The sequence below is a fragment of the Elephas maximus genome, chromosome 21 (genome assembly GCF_024166365.1).
Source record: "Elephas maximus indicus isolate mEleMax1 chromosome 21, mEleMax1 primary haplotype, whole genome shotgun sequence".
NCBI lineage: Eukaryota > Metazoa > Chordata > Mammalia > Proboscidea > Elephantidae > Elephas > Elephas maximus.
Genome location: NC_064839.1, coordinates 20,200,243 through 20,219,841, shown reverse-complemented (window position 1 = coordinate 20,219,841; position 19,599 = coordinate 20,200,243). Strand labels below are relative to the sequence as shown.

Genomic DNA, 19,599 nt, shown 5'->3' with positions numbered 1-19,599 from the left:
GTTAGCTAGCTGTCATGCTTTTTTATAAAAGGTAGACATATTTGATACTCATTAAACTGGTTGCCGTCGAGTCGATTCCAACTTGCAGCCACCCTATAGGACAGGTAAAACTGCCCCATAGGTTTGCCAAGGAGTGGTTGGTTACCTCATACTGCCAACCTCTTGGTTAGCAGCCAAACTCTTAACCACTGTGCCACCAACCAAAAACCAAACTGTTTGCCGTCAAGTCAATTCCGACTCATAGCAACCCTATAGGACAGAGAAGAACTGCCCCATAGGGTTCCCAAGGAGCAGCTGGTGGATTCAAACTGTCAACCTTTTAGATAATGGTCTATTTTTGGATTTGCTGTCTTCCATACTCCACACTCCTGTTAATTGGTCATGACAAGTGAGTGCCTAGGTCATTGTAGCCCATCTTCATTCCTTAGTAATAGCTCTAAGTCCATGTCCTACTAATTAATAGCACGAACTCAGTGATTAAAGAACACACGTGAATTATTTCCAACATGCACTGGTCCAGAATCCATGTCTTTTTGCCTGTCATAACAGATTGGTTAAAAGTGTAGTTGATTGAAATTATGGAATCAGCGTTTAATTAGCAGAGCCATGATCTTGTTTTAACGCAAAGACTTCATGCTAAATTGAGAAAATTCAAGGAAGGTAATTAGAAAACTAAAAGACAAAATTTTTCTTTGCATGCCTTTCAGGACCCTTAATAAGTAAGTAAAAATCATAGATTTAGAAACATATTTTCTTAGATATTTTAAATAGAATCTTCCTTTGAAGTCCCAGAAGCCACAATTTCCTTATATTAAGACAATGAATTTAAGTCTTAAGTTTTTGCTAAGCAAGTGGATCATCTGGTAGACACATGATAGTGTTCATTCATTTCTCATTCCCCTGCTGCCTTTCTCTAGGTGCTAGCTCAGTTTCCTTTCTGATGAGAACAACACTAGATCAACTGTGGGGTGTGTCAGGAATTAATTCAAAATGTGCCCTTACACCTAATTCTCACTTACCTTTCTAAATGTGTTGACTTTGTTTTTAAGACCAAAATGAAAAACTCATTCAAGAAAATAGAGAACTACAGTTACAATACCTGGAACAAAAGCAACAACTTGATGAACTTAAAAACCGTGTGAAGTTTTTCAACAAGGTAAACTCTTCTTAGGAAATAAACGCAAAATTTTGATCTAAATATTTTAGAAAACAATGTACTACAAAGCAAAAGAATACAAATAATGTTACTTAGATTATTAATTTATGGTATCAGGCAGCTTATATTCTGAATAGTTGGAATCTCTCTGGTACTTTCCATTAACATCTGTGGGCTTTTACTTACTGTCTTTATTGCAGGAGAGTGATATTAATGCTGATGAATTGAGTGAAGCTCTCCTGCTTATAAAGGTAACTTTCTGAACTTCACCATGAATTTCATGTCTGCATATAACTGTTGCAGTGTAATGAGGACTCTTATCTTTAATCCTTACACTTGGAGAGAGTATTATTTGTGCATCTTCTGAAATTTAGTGCATCTTTATATGCACGTGTGTCACTTTCAACTCTACTAGGACTCAGGAAAGTGGTCAGGTGACATTCAGTTACAGCATATACATATTTCATGATGACATCAAAATTACATTAAAACAGACCTCAAAACCCTTATGTAGAGCGCTTTCTGTAACCGTAATAAACATTTTACTTTTATGTGCCTCACTATAAAACTAATCAGCCATTTTCTGCACCCTATTATCTTAAGTAAAATATTGAATTATAAATGTAACAAGAAGAAACCTTCCAGATCCAGGATAGTCTATTATTTATAAGAAGACACACACACACACAAAATACATTTCTTTCCTTTCGGATCATTGCACTATAGATTTTAATCAAATAAAGAAATAGAAATAACTGTAGGCTCTTTTTACATGTCATGAAATAATTTTTTTTTCTGCAATAGTTCCAAATGTCTATCCAAATATATTTTCCTTATCAGGACTGCTTTATTCTTTATGAAAAAAATGGAAATAAATCTGTTTTCAATTAATGGTTTTTCCTTGCTATATCTATATTAATTCACATGATTGCATTTTAGAAACTCGTGTTTCGGTGATAAAATATATTTTTGTTTTAGGCTCAAAAAGAGCAAAAAAATGGAGACCTTTCATTTTTAGAGAAATTAGACAATAAAAGTAATAAAGATCTAGAACGTTCCATGAGAGAGCTGCAAGCAACTCACGTGGAAACAGTGCAAGAACTTGAAAAGACAAGAAACATGCTAATTATGCAACATAAAATTAATAAGGATTATCAGGTAATGTAATACACTAAATCAGGAAAGTAGGTCTCTTAATAGTCTACCAATGGTTTACTTTTCTGAGAAGTATCATGTATTGTCATTTAGTAGAGCGTCTATTACCAGATGCCTGGGATTTAGCCTTGTAACAAGATACTTAGAATAAATAGTTTAAAAAGAAATGTTTTTTGTTTTTACTCTCTGATCGTGGGGAACTAAGAGTGGCAATGAACTCATCTTTACTAGTATTAGCCCGTTCTGCACATGGGTTGCAGTTATCTTAAAGTTCTGACACAACTGTACATTATATTCATTTTTGTTGGGTTTTTTTTTTTTTAATTGTGTTTTAGGTGAAAGCTTACAATGTAAATTAATTTCTCATTCAAAAATTTATGCACAAATTGTTTTGTGACGTTGGTTGCAGTCCCCGCAATATGTCAGCACTGTCCTCCTTTCCCTTTCTGCCCTGGGTTCTCCGTGTTCAGCCCTCCAGTTTTCCTGTCCCTTCCTGCCTTCTCATCTTTGTTTTTGGGCAGGTGTCACTGACTTGGTCTCATATACTTGATAGAAATAAGAAGTACATTCCTCACATGTATTATTGTTTGTTTTATAGGCCCGTCTAATCTTTGTCTAGAAGGTGGACTTTGGGAGTGGCTTCAGTTCTGAGAAGCAGGGTGTCCAGGGTCCATAGTCTCAGGGGTTCTTCCAGTCTCTTTCAGACCATTAAGTCCAGTCTTTTTTTGTGAATTTTGTTTTACGTTCACCTGCTCTGTCTAGCACCATCTATTATGATTCCTGTCAGAGTGGTTAGTGGTGGTAGCCGGACACCATCTAGTTTTTCTGGGCTCAGGTAGTGGAGGCTGTGGCTCGTGTAGTCCATTAGTCCTTTGGACTAATATTTTCCCTTGTCTTTGGTTTTCTATATTCTCCATTGCTCCAAATGTGATGGTACCGATAGATGTGTTTTAGATGGCCACTCACAAGCTTTTAAGACCCCAGATGCTACTCAGCAAAGTAGAATGTAGAACATTTTCTTTATGAACTGTGTTCTGCCAGTTGACGTAGATATCCCCCAAGACCGTGGTCCTCAGCCTTCAACCCCAGTAACTCAGTCGCTCAAGGTGTTCAGATGTGTCTAGGAAGCTTCTGTAGCTTTGCCTTGGTCGAGTTGTACTGACTTCTCCTATGTGGTGTATTGTCTTTCCCTTCACCAAAGTTAATACTTGTCTACTGTCTAGTTAGCGATTTCCCCACCGTTGTAACCCCTCCATTGTAACCATCAAAGATTTTTTTTTTCTGTGTATATACGTTTTCTTGGGGTTTTATAATGGTTGTCTCATACAATATTTATCCATTTGTGATTGACTTATTTCACTGAGCATAATGCCCCCCACATTCATACGTGTTGTGAGATGTTTCAAGGATTCATCGTTGTTCTTTATTGTTACGTAATATTCATTGTGTGTATGTACCATAATTTGTTTATTCATTCACCTGTTGATGGGCACTTGGGTTATTTCCATCTTTTTGCGATTATAAATAATGCTGCAGTGAACATGGATGTGCATGTGTCTATTTTTGTGACGGCTCTTATTTCCTTAGGATATATTCCTAGGAGTGAGATTGCTGGAATTTATGGTATTTTTATTTCTAGCTTTTTAAGGAGGCACCACATCATTTTCCATAGTAGTTGTACCATTTGACATTTCCACTAACAGTCTATAAGAGTTCCAGTCTCCCTGCAAGCTCCCCAACACTTGTTATTTTCTGTTTTTTGAGTCATGCCAGTAATGTAGGGGTGAGATGGTATCTCATTGTAGTTTGATTTGCATTTCTCTAATGGTTGATGATCCTGAGCATTTGCTAGCTGCCTGAATATCTTCTTTGGTAAAATGTCTGTTCATATCCTTTGCCTATTTTTTAATTGGTTTGTTGTCTCTTTGTTTCTGAGGTATTGAAATATTCTATAGATTTTAGAGATTAGACCCTTGCCGGGTATGTCGTAGCCAAAAATTTTTTCCCAGCCTGTAGATTCTTTTTGCTCTTTTGGTGAAGTTTTTTTTTTTTTTTTTGGTGAAAAAATTTATATTTAGAATTAGCCAGCTGGACTCAGTTTATATGATCCCAATTTTGTTGGCAACATCCAAAGCATCATAGTCAGGAGCCAGTCGAACATACGCCTTCTTCTCTCCATCGGGTCTAATCAAGGTGTTGATCTTGGCCACATCAATGTCATAGAGCTTCTTCACAGCCTGTTTGATCTGGTGCTTGTTGGCCTTGACGTCCACAATGAACACAGTGTGTTGTTATCTTCTGTCTTCTTCATGGCTGACTCAGTGGTCAGAGGGAACTTGATGATGGCATAGTGGTCAAGCTTGTTTCTCCTGGGGGCGCTCTTCCGAGGATATTTGGGCTGCCTTCACAGCCTCGGTGTCTTGGGACGCCGCAAGGTGGGGGAAGTGCAGATCTTCTCTTTTTTGTGGCTATGGACGCCTTTCAGCACTGCGTTCTTCGCCTTCAATGCCTTTGCTTTGGCTTCAGTTTTGGGAGGGGCAGGGGTTTCCTTCTTAGCTTTCGGCGCCATCTTCGTAAAAAGGCTGGTGTTTAATTTTTAAGGGCTCTTAGTTGTCTAGTTTATCTTCTGGTGTTTGTGGATTGTTAGTTATGGTTTGTATTCTATTTATGCCATATATTAGGGCCTCTAGCATTTCCCTGTTTTTTCTTACATGTTCTTTATCATTTTAGGTTGTATATTTTTTAGGTCTTTGATCCATTAGGAATTAGTTTTTGTGTATGGTGTGAGGTATGGGCCCTGTTTCTTTTTTTTGCAGATGGACATCCAGTTTTGTCAGCACAATTTGTTAAAGAGACTTTCTTTTCCCCTATTTAATGGATTTTGGTCCTTTGTCAAAGAGCAGCTGACCGTAGGTGGATGGATTTATGTCTGGGTTCTCAATTCTGTTCCGTTGGTCTGTGTGTCTGTCATTGAACCAGTACCAGACTGTTTTGACTAACTTGGCTGTGTAGTAGGTTCTGTGATAATATATTAAAAAATATATATTAGCTCTTAATAAAAGGAAAAGTCATCTTCATAAAAAAAAAGTTGTTGCTTTTTTAGAATTTTTTTTTTTACTTGATTTACGAACATTGACAAGCATAATTTTCTCAACTGAAAGCTGTTTGAGGTCAGGAAACCATAGTTTACAGCTCTTGGTATCCCCAGGATCTAGAAAATGCTTGAATCATATTAGCTTTGAAAAATGAAGATGAATCAAGTCATAGGTACTGAAATTTGTTGTCTCTTATTTTTTAGATGGAAGTTGATGTAGTGACCCAGAAAATGGAAAATATGCAGCAAGATTATGAACTCAAGGTGGAACAGTATGTTCATCTTCTTGATATCAGGGCAGCACGGATCCAGAAACTAGAAGGTACAATATGCTCAGCTCTTTGTCCACAGTAACCAAAGCACTGGATTTTATAACGGTTAAAAATATCAGCCAAATCTACACTCACAACTTCTTTTTGCTCTATTTTTTTCCCCCCCAATTCATGGCTATAATAATAATCTACCAGAAAGATTGTTTTTTTTTTTTTCCTCCTTCTTTTCTACTTAAGAATTTTTAGTAATTGCCTACTGCTTTTTTAATTCAGTGTTGCAGGCATGATTTCAGAGTACTTTATAAAGTACCACAGACCCAAATTTACCACCTCATTTCTGATTTCACTTCTAAGCAACATATGCATCTTGGCCAAGCTGATAGGCTTACTCTTTGTCAGATTCATCTTGCTTGGTCCCACTGCCATGCCTTTGTTCACACTGTTTGCTCCACCTGGACCTCCTTTTTCCCCTGACTACTAAGATATACCTTTCTCTCCTTCGAAATCTAACTCAACACACCAGCCCCAGGAAGTTGGCTCTGAGTACTCCTAGCCATTCCTCTGCTTGAAATGCCCTTTCAGTGATTTTCAGACTTTAGCAAGTATGAAGATCACCTGGGGAATTTGCTGAACGTGTAGCACCCTGGGTCCTACCCCTAGAGATCCTGGGGCTGTAATTCTGTATATTGAACAGTACCACCAAGTAATCAGGGTGCATGTTCAAGACTATACTGTGAAAAATCTATCATTCAGAATTTATCCTCTCATATTGAGTAAATATATGTTTGAGGATTATATTATATAAGTGCTCTTCACCTATTGGAGTTTTACCTGTTGTCTGTGACTACAGTATAAGTTCCACAATGATGAGTACATTGTCTCTCATTACCCTGCTATACAATACTTAATTCAGTGATCTGTGCCAGCAGTAATTTTGTACTCTTGAAAGTTATTGAGGACTCCAAAAAGCTTTTGTTTATATCATTTATACTGATTGATATTTATCGTATTAGAAATTGGAACTGAGAAATTTTTTAAAAACCTATTTTAATTCATATGAAAATAATAATAATCTACCATAAGTTAATATGCCAAACCAAAAACCAAACCCATTGCCACTGAGTCAATTCCTACTCAAAGCAACCCTATAGGACAGAGTAGAACTGCCCCATAGGGTTTCCAAGGAGTGGCTGGTGGATTCAAACTGCTGACCTTTTCGTTAGCAGCCAGGATCTTAACCACTGCACCACTAGAGCTCCACAAGTTAACATAAGTAACAGAATTTATGAAAAATAAGTATATTTTCAAAAAAAATAGAGGAGTGGCATTGTTTTATAATTTTGCAAAATTTTTTAGTGTCTAGTTTATAAAAGACAGTTAAATTTTTATACCTGCTTCATTCAGCCTGTTGTGATATCACACATCATGTAGTCTCTGGAAAACTCCGTTGAACATTTGTAAGAGAATAAGAGTAAAAGGTCAGATAATGTCTTACTATTATTAGGAAAATAGTTTTGACCTCACAGACCTCCAAAAGGGTTTCAAGAACCCTCAAGGAACCCCAGACCACGCTTTGAGAACCACTGCTGTATGTAAAAGGGCTCTATAAATATCTTTACCTGACTGAACAGGGTTTTCCAAAAACCAAGGAGCAGTGTGGCATTTCATTCAAAGTAGTACTCAATAAAAATTTGCTGAGTGGAATTTTCTTGAATAAAAAAGAGGTTATAGCGTTAGAATTTTCATTCCTTTCTTTACTAATATATTTTATCTGTCCCCTAAATTCAATGATTCATTCCACAAACATGATCAAGTTCCTACTGTGTCCTAAGCAGAGTGCTAGGTACTGAGTATACAAATAAGAACAAAGCTGAGGCACCACAGTCAAGGAACTTCAATCTAGTACCTGATGTGGACAAGTGGAAAGTTAATTACACTTTACTGTGAAGAGTGTGAAGTTAGGAAAATGCAAAAGCTATCAAGGAAACATTGAGAGAATGCCTATTTATACCTGAAGATTCAGGAAGACTTCACACGGTAAGTGTAGGGTCTTTAAAGATGGCAGAATTCACCAGTAAGTAAAAGTAATAAAAGACATTCCAGGGAGTAAATGAGGTATGTAGAAATGCCTGAGTGTGAAGTATTGTGGTACAGTTGAAAAACTGCATGTGAGTCCATCTGATTGGAACTCAGGATTGGTAAAGACAGGAAAGCCTGGAGATAAGGCTGGAAAGAACCAGATCATGAAGCCCCAGTGGGCCACCTTGAAGATTATAAACCTTATTAACCTGGAGATCCACTGAGGGATTTTTAAGGTATGGAATGATAAGCCCAAAATTGCTATTTAGATTATGTTACTGGTTTTGTGACAAATGGGTAAGATTTGAAGGAAGGGAGAAGATTGAGTTCCGTGATAATCTAGGTAATAAACACTGGGGGTATAAATGAGGTGGCATCAGTGGAAATAGAGAAGACAGAGACAGATCTGATAAAGACAGCAAATAGTGTTGAATAGGAGTGACTCATAGATTTGTGGAGAATAAAAGCAAAAGGGGAATCTAAGATGACTCTCTGGTATCTAGCTTGGGCAACTAGATGAATAGCAATACTATCACTTGAGATTCAAAGTACAGAAATAACTAGAAGACTAAAATGATGTATTCTATTTTGGTTATGTCAAGTTTGGCTTGCCTAGCAGGTATCTGGAGCCCTGGTGGCGCAGTGGTTAAGAGCTCAGACTGCTAACCAAAAGATTGGCAGTTCAGATTTATCAGCCTCTCCTTGGAAACCCTATGGGGCAATTCTACTCTACTTTAGAATCTCTGTGAGTCGGGTTTGGTTTTTGTTTGTTTGTTTTTTAGGGGATATCTAGATAGAGGTGTTCAGCAAACTGTTAGACATATGGGTCTGGGATTAAGGAAAAAATATGAATTAAGAGTAGAAATATGGGACCATATGAACCGCAACTTCCACCAGACTGAGCCCAGAAGAACTAGATGGCACCTGGCTACCACCACCAACCCCTCTGACAAGGGTCACAATAGTGGGTCCCAGACAGAGCAGGAGAAATATGTAGAACAAAATTCAGTTTGACAGAAAAAATACCAGACTTACTGGTCTGACAGACACGAGAAGAACCCCTAAGACTGTGGACCCTGGTCACCCTGCTACTCAGAACTGAAGCCACTCCCAAAGTCCACTTTTCAGCCAAAGATTAGACAAGCCTATAAAACAAACAATAACGCACATGAGGAATGTGCATCTTATTTCAATCATGTATGCAAAACCAAATGGGCAACACCTGCCCAAAAGGAACGATGAGAATGCAGGAAGGGACAGGAAAACCAGACAAATGGACACAGAGAACCCAGGATGAAAAGGGAAAGGGGGAGAGTGCTGACACATTGCAGGGATTGCAACCAATGTCACAAAACAATTTGTGTATAAATTTTTGAATGAGAAACTAATTTGTGCTGTAAACTTCCACTTGAAACACAATAAAATTTTTAAAAAATACGGAAGTCTTCAGCATATTGATAGTAGCAGAAGTCATAGAAGTGGATGAGGTCACCCATGAGAATATGTAGACTAAGAAGAGGATTAAAAACAGCCCAGCAAACTAGCACAGAAAGAGAAACCCTGACAGGATAAAAAAAAGAGATAGGGGGAGATGAGGCCACAGAAGCCAAGGTAGAATAGAAGTTTACAAAAGGGAAAGTAGTCATCGGTGTCAAATAAAGCAAAGAAAGTCCGTTGGATCTAGCAGTCAACTGGTTATTGTGGGCGCTTTCCGGAGTAGTTTCACAGAAAGGGTAAGGCAGGTGCTGTTTGCAGGCGCCTGAAGCGTGTCTGTTAAATGAGGAGTCAGAGATACAAGAATACGTTACTCTTTCTAGAAATTTGGGTCTGACATGAGAGGGAATAAATGTATCTAGAAAGGGAATTATCCTTTATTTGAAAAAGCTTTGTAGAGGTAGACTTAACATTCTTTTAGTTGCACATGTTTAAACTATAATTTCATCAGTTTTGGCTTATGTATATACTTGTGAAACAGCTCAGCTGCTAAGCAAAAGGTTGGCAGTTCAAATCCACCAGCCACTCCTTGGAAGCACTATGGGGCACTTCTACCCTGTCCTGTAGAGTCGCTATTAGATAGAACCAATTTGACAGCACCTAACAACAATATCACCCCCCAAATTAGAAAAGGATATATCTTCATATGGTGAAGGATAGGAGCCACTGGAAAGAGAACGTGAGTATAGGAGAGAAGATAATGGAAATAACAGAGGCTGAGGAATAAGTAAATATCCAAATATTTACCTCAGCTATTCACTCAAAGGCCTTTTTTCTTTTTCCTTAGTTTAGGAGTATATTACCACTTACACTGTTTAATAATGTAAAAATAAATGGTAGGTTTCTACATAGTACTGTATTGTGTACAGAAAAGTAGTGTGTGGTCAAAGAAGTTAAGATTGAGACTATTCACAAAAAGCACTCTTGCAGACTTCCTACCACTTCAAAAGCCAGTTTGTGTCTTCATATGTCAATATTTAAAAATCTCTGAACTGTGTATCTTCTCTTGCAGCCCAATTAAAGGATATTGCCTATGGCACCAAGCAGTACAAATTTAAACCAGAAATCATGCCAGATGACTCTGTCGATGAATTTGATGAAACCATCCACTTAGAACGAGGTGAAAATCTATTTGAAATCCATATCAACAAAGTAACCTTTTCTTCTGAAGTTTTCCAGGCATCTGGAGATAAAGAACCAGTCACTTTCTGTACCTATGCTTTCTATGATTTTGAACTACAGACAACTCCCATAGTACAAGGCCTTCACCCAGAATATAACTTCACTTCTCAGTATCTTGTCCATGTGAATGACTTATTTTTGCAATACATTCAGAAGAATACTATCACTCTTGAGGTCCACCAAGCTTACAGCACAGATTATGAAACAATTGCAGCATGTCAATTGAGATTCCATGAAATTCTAGAAAAAAGCAGTCGAATATGTTGCACAGCAAGTTTGGTTGGTAAGTACAATCCTATAAAATTTTTACATATGAATTTCTAATTTGACTTATGCATTAATATGGTTCTACATTAGTGTCTTCTCTTAGAAATTAAAAGTGCCTGTAGGGAAACCCTGGTGGCGTAGTGGTTAAGTGCTACGGCTGCTAACCAAGAGGTTGGCAGTTCAAATCCTCCAGGTGCCCCTTGGAAACTCTATGGGGCAGTTCTGCCCTGTCCTATACGGTCGCTATGAGCCAGAATCGACTCGACGGCAGTGTGTTTTTTTATTTTGTGTGTGTGTGTGTGTGTGTGTGTGTGTGTAGGGTAAGGAGAGCATTCCTTAATTTAGCTGCCGAGAGTTGACTGGGTTCTCTTAAATGTCATTGATGATGTCAGTACAATGGCTTTTTTTTTTTTCAATTGTGATAAAACATAACAAAAAACTGCCATTTTAATCATTTTTTAAGTGTTCAATTCAGCTGTGTAAATTATATTCCCCATTCTGGGCAACTATCACCACTATCTATTTCCAAAAATTTTCCATCACCCCAAACAAAAACTCAGTACCTTTTGCAATAACTGCCCCTTTCCCCCTCTCCTTTGTCCCTGGTAACCGCTAAAAAACTTTTGTCTCTATGCAATTGTCTATTTAGATATTTTATATAAGTTGGATCGTGCACTTTTGTGTCTGACATAACTTTACTTAGCATGTTTTCACCAAAAAAAAAAAAAAAAAATTTTACATTGTAGCATATATCAGAATTTCATTTATCTTTATAGCTGAGTAATATTCCATTGTATGGATTTGCCACATTTTGTTTATCCATTGCATCTGTTGAGAGACACGGGTTATTTCTGCTTTTTGGTAAGACATGGGTTATTTCTGCTTTTTGGCTATTGTGAAAAATGCTGCAGCAAACACTGGTGTACAACCATCTGTTTCAGCCCCTACTTTCAAGTCTTTTGTGTATATACCTAGGAGTAGAATTTCTGTATCATATAGTAGTTCTGTGTTTAAGTTTTTGAGGAACTGCCAAACTGTTTTCCACAGTGGCTGCACCATTTTAAAATCCCACCAGCAGTGGAAGAGCATTCCAGTTTCTCCACATCCTTGCCAACACTTATTTTCACTTCTTCTGATAATAGCCACCCTACTGGTGGTGAAGTGGCATCTCATTGTGGTTTTGATTTGTATTTTCCTAATGGCTAATGACGTTGAGCATCTTTTCATGTGCCCATTGTCCATTTGTATATCTTCTTTAGAGAAATGTCTATTCAAGTCCTTTGCCTTTTTTTAATTGGATTGTTTATCTTTTTGTTGTAGAGTTATAGAAGTTTTTTATTTACTTTGTATATTAGACCCTTATCAGATATATGGTTCCCAAATATTCTCTCACATTCTGTGGGTTCTCACTTTAATTTCTTGATTTCAAAACCTACTGATGCACACAGGTTTTATTTTGATGAAATCTAATTTATCTATTTTTTTTCTTTTGTTGCTCATGCCTTTGGTGTCATAAAAGCTGTTTTTTTTAACGTATAACTGCCAATGTTTATTTACCAAATTGATACCCTTGTCTGATTGAACATTAATTTTAGTATACTCACCAAATATTTTTTGAGAGGTTATCATGTTACTAGGCACTGGAAAAACAGGCGTACTTAAATTAGACAAAGCCCCTGCCCTTGTGGAACTTACCTTCTAGAGGGGAAGATAGGCAATAAAACAAATTGTGTGTGTGTGTATGAAAAAATTAATCAAGACAAGAGGCTACAGAGAGAGAGGAAAAATTGCTGATTCAGATAAGGGCTTCCCTGTGAGAGTGACATTGGTAAAGGCCTGAATGAGGACCCATGCCAGGATCCAGTGGAAGAATGTTTCATGCAGAGGAAACAACAAATACAGAGACCTGAGGGCAGAACCAACTTGACGTGTTGGAGGAATACCAGGTGGCTAGAGCAGAGCAGAGATCAAAGCAATAGGCAGGGACCCATTCATACTATAGAGCCTCGTAGGTCATGGTAAGGAGCTTGGATTTTTTTTTTTTTTTTCCAAAACGATCAAAGTTAATGGAGGGTTTTGAGCAGAGAAGTGACATGATTGCACATAGATGTTAGAAACATCACTCTGGGTCCTGTAGGAAGAATACTGTCTAGGGGGCAAGAGGGAAAACAGGAGCATTATCAGGCTGTTGCATTAATCTGTGGGAAGATGGGGGTGGCTTGGATTAAAATGGTAGTGAAAGAGAAAAGGAGAAGCGGTCATGTTCAGTACATATTTTCTTAACTCTTCCTTTAAGACTTGCTTATCATTTGAATGTGGGGTAACAAGGGAAGAGAGGAGGCAAGAATTTTTGACATGAGCAACCAGGAGAATGGTGATACCATCTATTGAGCTGGGGAAGACTGGGAGAGGAACAAGTCTGAGGAAGACAATCACGAATTCTGTTTAGACAAGTTAAGATTGGCCTGCCTATTAGACATCCAAATGGAGATGTGAGGTTGTTGTTGTTGTTGATGATGGATTTGACTCATGGCGACCCCACATGACAGAGTAGAACTGCCCCATAGGGTTTTCTTGGCTGTAATCTTTACGGGAGCAGATCACCATATCTTCCTCCTGTAGAGCTGCTGGGTAAGTTTGAACCACCGACCCTTAGATTAGCAGCGGAGGTAAGCAATTGTATATACAAGTCCGACAGCCGTGAATGGAGATGTACAAGGGGAAGTCATTGGCATATGTAATATATTTTAAGCCTTGGGCCTAGATAATATCACATAGAGAGTGAGAAGAGAAGGTGGCCAAGAACTGAGACTTGGTATGTAGGGCAAACAACATGCCAGGGTATATTGCATACCGTATGTATTTGGCATAGCTGTGGCATTTTTTCTTCTACTTGTGGTACAGTAGAGAAGTGGGAAAGTGCCAAAGATTTATTGAAAGTTGAATTAGAATATGGAATGTCCTATTTACAATTTGGGGGTTTCATATTATATCTGTCAGACTACATTGAGTGAAACTTGGTGAAAAAAAAAAAAGAAAAAAGTACCGCCACATCAAAAGAATCTGTGGAGTATTTGATAAAATGTTTAGATTCTTCCTCATACTCCAGAAGGCTGGAAATAGTATAAATTGGAATATCTCAAATATAGCTTGACATAGGTAATATAATATTTAACATACAGTGCAACTCATACTTGCAGAAGTAACTTTATTTCCTTCATCTCTGTTATTTGCCAGTCACACATCATTTGTGCAAGTCACATATTTTACTCAGTATAAAAATTTTAGTTTTAATGCTTAATACCATTGATGTCTTTTTATTAGTATATATTTTAACTTATGGGATGGTTTTAACATTGGGTTATGTATTGATTTATAGGAACTAAAGGAGACATCCCAAATTTTGGCACAGTGGAATACTGGTTCCGCTTAAGAGTTCCCATGGATCAAGCGATTCGACTTTATCGAGAACGAGCAAAAGCTCTGGGATATATAACATCCAATTTTAAGGGACCAGAGAAAATGCAATGGGTAAGCTTGTTTGACTTTAAGACCCTTTTATGACACAAAAAATTTTATATTTATATATCATGCTTTAAATTGAAACCATTCTCTTCCACAGCCACCATATGGGGTTTTTTCAAAACTTTTTTAAGTTTTTATTTTGAAATAATTATAGATTGACGGGAAGTCGCAAAAATAGTACAGAGAGGTCCCCTGTACCATCCTTTCAGTTGTAACATCTTACATAACTATAGTTCAATATCAAAACCAGGAAACTGACATTGTTACAACACTATTAACTAGACTACAGACTTTATTCAGATTTCACCATCTTCACAAACAAACGTGTGTGTGTGTGTGTGTGTGTAGTTCCGTGCAGTTATATCACGTGTATCAATTCGTGTAACCATGTAACCACCACCACAATCAAGTACAGAGCTGTTCTGTCACCACAAAGGAACTCCCTTGTACTACCCAGGATACTTAAAAATATAGTTGCAATATACACATCAAACGACTTTTGTTATAATTCCTGCTGCTAAGGAAATAAATAGTTATTATTGGAGTATCAGTTATTGTCCTTTCAGTTTCTTCATTTTAGGTTTCTGAAATCCAAAGTAGAATATAAAATGGAAAAAAAAATCCTCTTGCTAAGAACTGAGAGTTTAAATACAACTCCTAAGGACAGCGTTTTCCAAACTATGCTCCATGGTGTCTTTAATGGCCATTATTTCCAAAAGAATTCCATGATCCATTGACTGCAGAGAGCACTGAATTGAGCAAAGATAAATAGGATTCTTGACTTCAGGACTTCTCATGTATAATGTGAATCTCAAAAGGAAGCGTAAATTATGCACTTAAGTTGAGTGACAGGGATAGAATATAGTAGAAACATTTTGGAATGTTTACTCAAGTCATAATTATCTTACCCTCTTTCTTTGGAACTTTCCCACCTAGTCATACCTAATCATTCAGGAATATCCATCTGACCCCAGTTGGGCCAATCAGATTCTGCCCTCTCTTGGATCAAGAGCAAGCAAGATTTCTGGTTGCCTGAACATGTAAAATTGGGAGCTTTGGGTTAGCCATTTTCTACTATGTTAACAACCAAAGGAAATAAAATGGGTCTGGAGAGAGGATAATGAGCAAGCATATAGAAAGAAATAGACACCAGAGTGTAAATTTCTGATGGTTTTCCAGTCGCACTACCTTTCTAAAACCCAACCACATTTCTCCTTCACAGTTCCATGAACTATCCCTATAGCCTTATATTAAAGTCACTTTTTTGTTTTTTATTCTAGATAGAGTTGGTTTCTATAACTTTCAATTAAAGAACCTTGACTAAAAGGAGCCCTGGTGGTACAGTGGTTAAAGTGCTCAGCTGCTAACTGAAAGGTCAGCAGTTCGAACCCACTAGCTGCTCCATGAGAGATAAATGTGGCATTCTGCTTCTGTAAAGATTTATAGCCTCGGAAACACTATGGGGGCAGTTCTCCTTTGTCCTGTACGATTGCTATGAGTCGGAATCGACTTGACAGCAGTGGTTTGGTTTGGTTTTTTTGGCTAATACAACACCGATTCCCAAACTTAAGAAACAATGGCACCCTTTTCCCAGAGACCATCTTTCAGGACTGGTATTCTTCGGAACACACTTTGGGAAGTGAGCATTAAAAATTGAAAGACCAGATTATTTATTTAGTTTTGTAGTTTAAAGGTTTTCAGACTCCCAGTTTCTGGCTTGATTGAGTCATTTATTGGTGGAATTTCAGCTTCTGTGGTTAAATTTAAGGGGCGAAGAGGAGGGGGTACTTTATACAGCTTTCCCCTCCAAGGTTTATCTCAAACTCTCTTCTCTTGTTCTGGTAGCATTTGGACTTTGGTATACAGCCTAAGGAAACCCTGGTAGCATGGAGGGTAAGAGCTATGGGTGCTAACCAAAAGTTCGGCAGTTCAAATCTACCAGGCGCTCCTTGGAAACCATATGGGACAGTTCTGCTCGGTCCTATATGGTGGCTATGACTTGGAATCGACTCAGTGGCAGTGGGTTTGGTTTTTTTGGTTTTATACAGCCTAAGCTTGGCACCTCGGGTATCTGCTTTTCTAAAACCCCAGCAGTTCAGAATGATGGCCAACCCAGGTCTAACAAAATCATCAGTCTGGGTGGCCCTCACCAAATTCATTGGATTCTCACTTAAGAATGGGATATGATCAGAATCACTGAAAGGATTAGCTCATGATAAAATTGTAAACTAGAGGACATTTATCTTTGGACCCATCTGTTCACTTTACTCTTTAGTTATTGGATAAAATTTTTAAAAATCAGGATTTTTTTCTTGGTTTGTGTTTTTGTTGTTGTTGTTGTTATAGCACCAAACTCCAAATGTAGGCTGTCTTTCATGTTTGTTCCTACTAGCACAGAATCATTTGTTCACAGATGTTCTAAAGAACATTGATTTCAAATAAAAATCAAGAGTCTTTGTTACTGAGAGATGCACTATGAAGTGAAAATATTCAACTTCGTACACTTACAAAATTATTTTTGCTTGGGGGGTTGGCACTGCTGTTTATTTTTTAATTGTATTATTACTGTGATTTAAATATGTCTTTTTCCAGTTAAGTCAGCAAGCACCTAAAACTGCTCAGCTCAGTTCTACAGATTCCACAGATGGCAACTTAAATGAACTTCACATTACAATAAGATGTTGCAACCACCTGCAGTCCCGAACAAGCCACCTGCAGCCATACCCGTATGTTGTGTACAAGTTTTTTGATTTTGCAGACCATGATACAGCCATCATTCCCAGTACCAACGACCCACAATTTGATGATCATATGTGTTTCCCAGTGCCGATGAATGTGGATTTGGACCGATACCTTAAATCAGAGTCTCTGAGTTTTTATGTGTTTGATGATAGTGATACTCAGGAGAATATTTACATAGGAAAAGTCAGTGTGCCTTTAATTTCACTGGCACATGACAGGTGTATCTCAGGTAAGCCTCTGTTCTTGAATCTATAATCTTGAAAAAACCGAAATTGTACCTCCGTGTTGTGAAAATGATTTGTTTGTGTCTAATCTTCCTAACTGTCCCAGATAATCTTGTAACTTTGGCCTGAAGGTAGTACATTTTTTGAGTTATAGTTGTAGGGATTACAGTATGCATCTTAATTTATCACAGTCTACTTAAAATTAATACTAAATATAGAAATTCTGCTCAAATAGAATTCCATTTTCTCCTCCTCCTCCTCTGTGCTGTTATTGTCATATGTATGTCTGTAGTATGCCGATATATATTATAAACCCAGCAGTACAGTGTTGTAATAATTGCTTTTATAAATCTCTTAGTGATTTTTTTTTAATTTCAGTAACTGTACTTTTCAGCTCCAGAAGTTTTATTTCATTCTTTTTTATAATTTCTATCTGTATTTGATAGTTTTTGATAAGTTATTGTCATCATACTTTCCTTTAATTCTTTAAGCATGGTTTCTTTTAGTTCTTTGAATATATTTGTAATAGCTGCTCTTAGGTCTTTGTCAATAAGTTTAACATCTAGGCCCCCCTCAGAGAGTGTCTGTTGACTCGTTTTATGAGTATGTGTATATCACATTTTCCTGTTTCTTTGCATGTCTCATAATTTTTTTGTTGTTGAAAATTGGATATTTTGTTTTATTTTCATTTTTAATTTTAAGCCTCGGTCAGCATAATTTAGTGGTCAGCCAATGATTGGTCAAAGGTTGTACCTAACCATCTTGAGCCTATAGGCTTCCACTTTTGCCAGTTGGTCTGTGTGTGCCTTGGGGAATGTGTTCAAAGTTCAGTCTCAGCTTTTACTTTCTGCAGTCATAAGGTTTCTCATTCAGCCAGCTACAAGCAGCTTACTAGGGTCCTCTTCGGTCCCTTCTAAGCATGCACACAGCTTTGTGCATGCTCATAGCCTCCCAGACCAGCATTACGTAGAACAGACTCTTTATCAAGGCCCACTTTGAATTTCTCGTCCCTGGATCTCCTTGTTAAATTTTTGAGTACCATTCTAATCTTTTGCTTCCCCCAACCAGCGTTGAGACCTCAGGATGGCTGCGATCTTAGTCTTTCCAGATTTTTTACCACTGAAATTGCTATTGTTTTTAACGATGCTTCTGGCCTTGAAACTATTTGCTCTGTGCTCCAAATAAAGTCAGCCTCCTCCAGCAGAGGTCACCAGTCTTCATAGCCTACTTCACCCTGATACAACTTCTGCACCATGGAGCTGGGGGAGAGAAGAAAGGATGAGAGCAGTCCCGTAGATTCCCACTGTTCTTACTGAGATTCAGACTTTCTTAAATGTTCTCAATTTGTTGTACACCTTTCATCAATTTGCAAAGTACTTAAATGGCTGTTTTGGACGATTTTTTTGCAGTTTTATCTTTGCACTTTACGGAAAAGATTTGCCAAGCTTCTCACTCAGCCATACTGAAAGTCCTCCTATGACTGTAATAGATGCTTATCACCTCTCCATATTCCAACTATGAAAACCCTGGTGGCATAGCGGTTAAGTACTACGGCTGCTAACCAAAGGGTCGGCAGTTCGAATCCTCCAGGCACTCCTTGGAAACTCTGTGGGGCAGTTCTACTCTGTCCTGTAGGGTCACTATGAGTCGGAATCGACCCGACGGCACTGGATTTGGTTTTTGGTTTATATTCCAACTATATCCGTTTGTTCTGCTTAAAGTCTGGAATTTTATTTTCAGTTAGCCATTCAAAAAAGTATCAAGCGCCCCAGTACCAAGTAAAGGATACTTCTAAGCAAAAGTTACACTTGACATATAGGTTTCTGTTATTTTTTTAGTCAGGGATTGTTTATACCTAAAAATCTAGTACAGTGATTATATTTTGTGACTCAATAATGTAAATTCAGCTAGGTGATAGCTTTTGTTACTGCTGCGTGTTTTCAGTAGTTTATTTTATGAAAACTTTTGCCATACCACTATGAATTTGGAGTAATTTAACCAATCCTAGTAAAATATATTTATTATAATAGAATTATACAGAAATATAAATACTCCTTCAGATATACAAATCATTTGAAATTTTGAAATTTAATGTGTTTTTCTTTAGAGAAGTATCTTACAAGAATATTAAAGTCAAAATGAAGGTTGATACTTGAGTTATAACTGAAATAATGTCTTAAAGGGAGGCTAAGAATTCTGAATAATCTCTGAATTTAATTTCAGTGAATTAAAATATTTATAAATTAATTTTCTCATCATTGAGTCAGTATTACCTTTGAGGCCTTAACTTCTGAAAGCAGTCTGCTTGAGAGATGAACCTATCACAGATTCTTTTGTCTTTATTTTATTCTCTTAGTCATTTGAGTTGTGGCTAAAAGCCAAAATTATCTTAAAAGTTGGGGTAGGAGA

At 37.5% G+C, this 19,599-nt stretch overlaps 1 protein-coding gene and 1 pseudogene across 6 annotated transcripts in view; one reads left to right on the top strand and one right to left on the bottom strand.

Moving 5' to 3' along the window:
- RPGRIP1L (RPGRIP1 like) overlaps nucleotides 1-19,599 on the top strand; it is a 123,204-nt gene that overhangs the window by 50,969 nt on the left and 52,636 nt on the right. For all 6 annotated transcript variants that reach the window (XR_007514646.1, XM_049864187.1, XM_049864188.1 and 3 more), the window contains exons 11-17: nucleotides 1,050-1,156; nucleotides 1,357-1,407; nucleotides 2,135-2,314; nucleotides 5,610-5,727; nucleotides 10,263-10,715; nucleotides 14,079-14,230; nucleotides 16,817-17,195. Coding sequence is in view for 5 of the 6 variants with exons in the window: in XM_049864187.1 (XP_049720144.1) it covers nucleotides 1,050-1,156; nucleotides 1,357-1,407; nucleotides 2,135-2,314; nucleotides 5,610-5,727; nucleotides 10,263-10,715; nucleotides 14,079-14,230; nucleotides 16,817-17,195 (1,440 nt within the window). In the remaining variant the exon portion in view is untranslated. The remainder of the gene's footprint in view (nucleotides 1-1,049; nucleotides 1,157-1,356; nucleotides 1,408-2,134; nucleotides 2,315-5,609; nucleotides 5,728-10,262; nucleotides 10,716-14,078; nucleotides 14,231-16,816; nucleotides 17,196-19,599) is intronic.
- On the bottom strand, nucleotides 4,371-4,880 carry LOC126064828 (60S ribosomal protein L23a-like; annotated as a pseudogene).